The sequence below is a fragment of the Tupaia chinensis genome, unplaced genomic scaffold (assembly GCF_000334495.1).
Source record: "Tupaia chinensis unplaced genomic scaffold, TupChi_1.0 Scaffold000201_1, whole genome shotgun sequence".
Lineage (NCBI taxonomy): Eukaryota > Metazoa > Chordata > Mammalia > Scandentia > Tupaiidae > Tupaia > Tupaia belangeri.
In genome coordinates this window covers 1,710,005-1,711,757 of record NW_006159676.1, presented here as the reverse complement: position 1 = coordinate 1,711,757, position 1,753 = coordinate 1,710,005, and the positions used below count along the sequence as shown (strand labels likewise).

At 64.7% G+C, this 1,753-nt stretch overlaps 1 protein-coding gene across 1 annotated transcript in view; it reads right to left on the bottom strand.

Moving 5' to 3' along the window:
• ELL (elongation factor for RNA polymerase II) overlaps positions 1 to 1,753 on the bottom strand; it is a gene marked incomplete in the record, with an annotated part of 75,079 nt that extends 73,326 nt beyond the window's left edge. The window contains 1 exon segment of the mRNA XM_014587319.2: positions 1,567 to 1,753. Within this exon segment, the coding sequence (XP_014442805.1) occupies positions 1,567 to 1,701 (135 nt within the window).

The window sequence follows — 1,753 nt, the reverse complement described above, 5'->3', positions numbered from 1 at the left end:
ATTCCACCTGGAAGACCGACCGGCTGGGGCTGGCACCTCCTTTTTCACCTGTAGGGGCGCCTGAGCCTCATCGGGAGAATCTCTTTAACAGAGGGGGGAGACCTCGCTGTTCCAAAAGAGGTGAAATCCCCATCCGCGAAGGGGGAAAAACGCAGACACCCAGGACAGGAAGGAAATTGACCAGAGAAGGGAGACGCGCCGGCGGGAGGGGTGAGGGGTGAGGGTGATCAAACTTGGGGGAAAATTCCCAGCTTAGCTAATGGTGCTGAACCAGCCCGAGGCAGGAAGAAAGCCGCATTCCTTCCTGGTTAGTCTGTCTCTTAACCCGCCCTCACCCCCCCCCATCCCCAATATACACAAACACAAACGCGCACAGAGTTTGGGGTCGGGGGGAGGCTCCTTGAGCCTGAGATCAGACTCCCCCCACCCCAATGCCTTTGGATGAAGAAGTCCCCCCTCTATGTTTTTCAGGAAACGAGGCCAAGTGCTTCCCAATCACTTCCCCCCTCGCCATCCGGCCACTGGGCATGGGCGACTTGAGTGTCCCAGCCCAGACAGGGGAGGGGATGCCGGGACACCAAGAGAAATGGGAAACGGCAGATTTCCGACAACCTGGCTCAGTGGTGTCCCCCCAAAGTCAGGCCTGGAGGAAGACACACACCGCGGCAAACACCCCCTTCTCCGCTCCCGACCAGGTGGCAGAAGCGAAACGCTTTGCACTTCCCCAGAGGAGCCCAAATCGGTCCCTGAGAAGTTCCAGATGGGGTGACCAGAAGCGTCCCTGCCGGGGTGTCCAGCAGGGGTTCCCAGCTCCGGAAAAGCCACCAAAAAGTCACTGCAGCCAGCGATTCCCCTCCCACCACCATCATCCACCTCCCGGCTCCCCTGACACTTCCAAACTCGCCACAGATGCCCCGTGAGACAGAGTCACCTGGAAGGGCGGTGACAGGCCAGCCGGGGACGAGCTGTCAGTTCCCACCTAAACTCGCCCACCCGTGAGCTAGGACGGAGCCCCACTTACGGGGTCTCATCGGGAGGCGTCCAGGGCCGTCCCCAAACCGCAGAAGGTACAGGCCCCACAGGTGGCCCCCGACAGGAGCACCCTAAAAAGCCACCAGCCAGGGACCAGGACGGGGAAACTGGTCCCCAAGAAGGCAACAGCCACCCCCACCACCTGCCCTGCCAGCGACTCGGACCGAGAAGCCCCGAGTCTCCCCGACCCCGCACCCTCGCCAGGTGCATAGACCAGTTCCTGCCCAGGTGCGGGGCGGGCTGAGAAAGGCCCCGGATGCCACCAGGTGCGGACCCTGACGCCCGTCCCGACCGGGCGCGCGAGTTCGGGCCCCTCAGCCGCCCCAGGCCGCCTATGAGAAATACCTCCTGGTGCCGAGAAGAAGCACGGCTCCCCGAAAGCCAGACGGGACAGGAGCTCACCCCGTACCCAGTCGGCCCAGCACCCCCGCGAGCGACACCCGGAGGGGACCCGGACGCCACAGCGAGGGGCGCGTGAGGCCGGCCCCGCGCCCCGACGTCCCCGACGGCCAAACCGAGCCCTACGCCGCTCACCTGGCTGGCGCGGTAGCTCTCGAAGGCCCTCAGGGCACTGTCGGTGAGCTTCACGTGGAACACGGACACCTTGCTGCCGTCGCTCACCCGCCCGCACGACAGCCCGTAGCTCCGATCCTCCTTCAGCGCCGCCATCTTGCGACCATCGCTCCCCCGCCCCCCCCTTCCCGGCTCCAGCGCCGGCGCG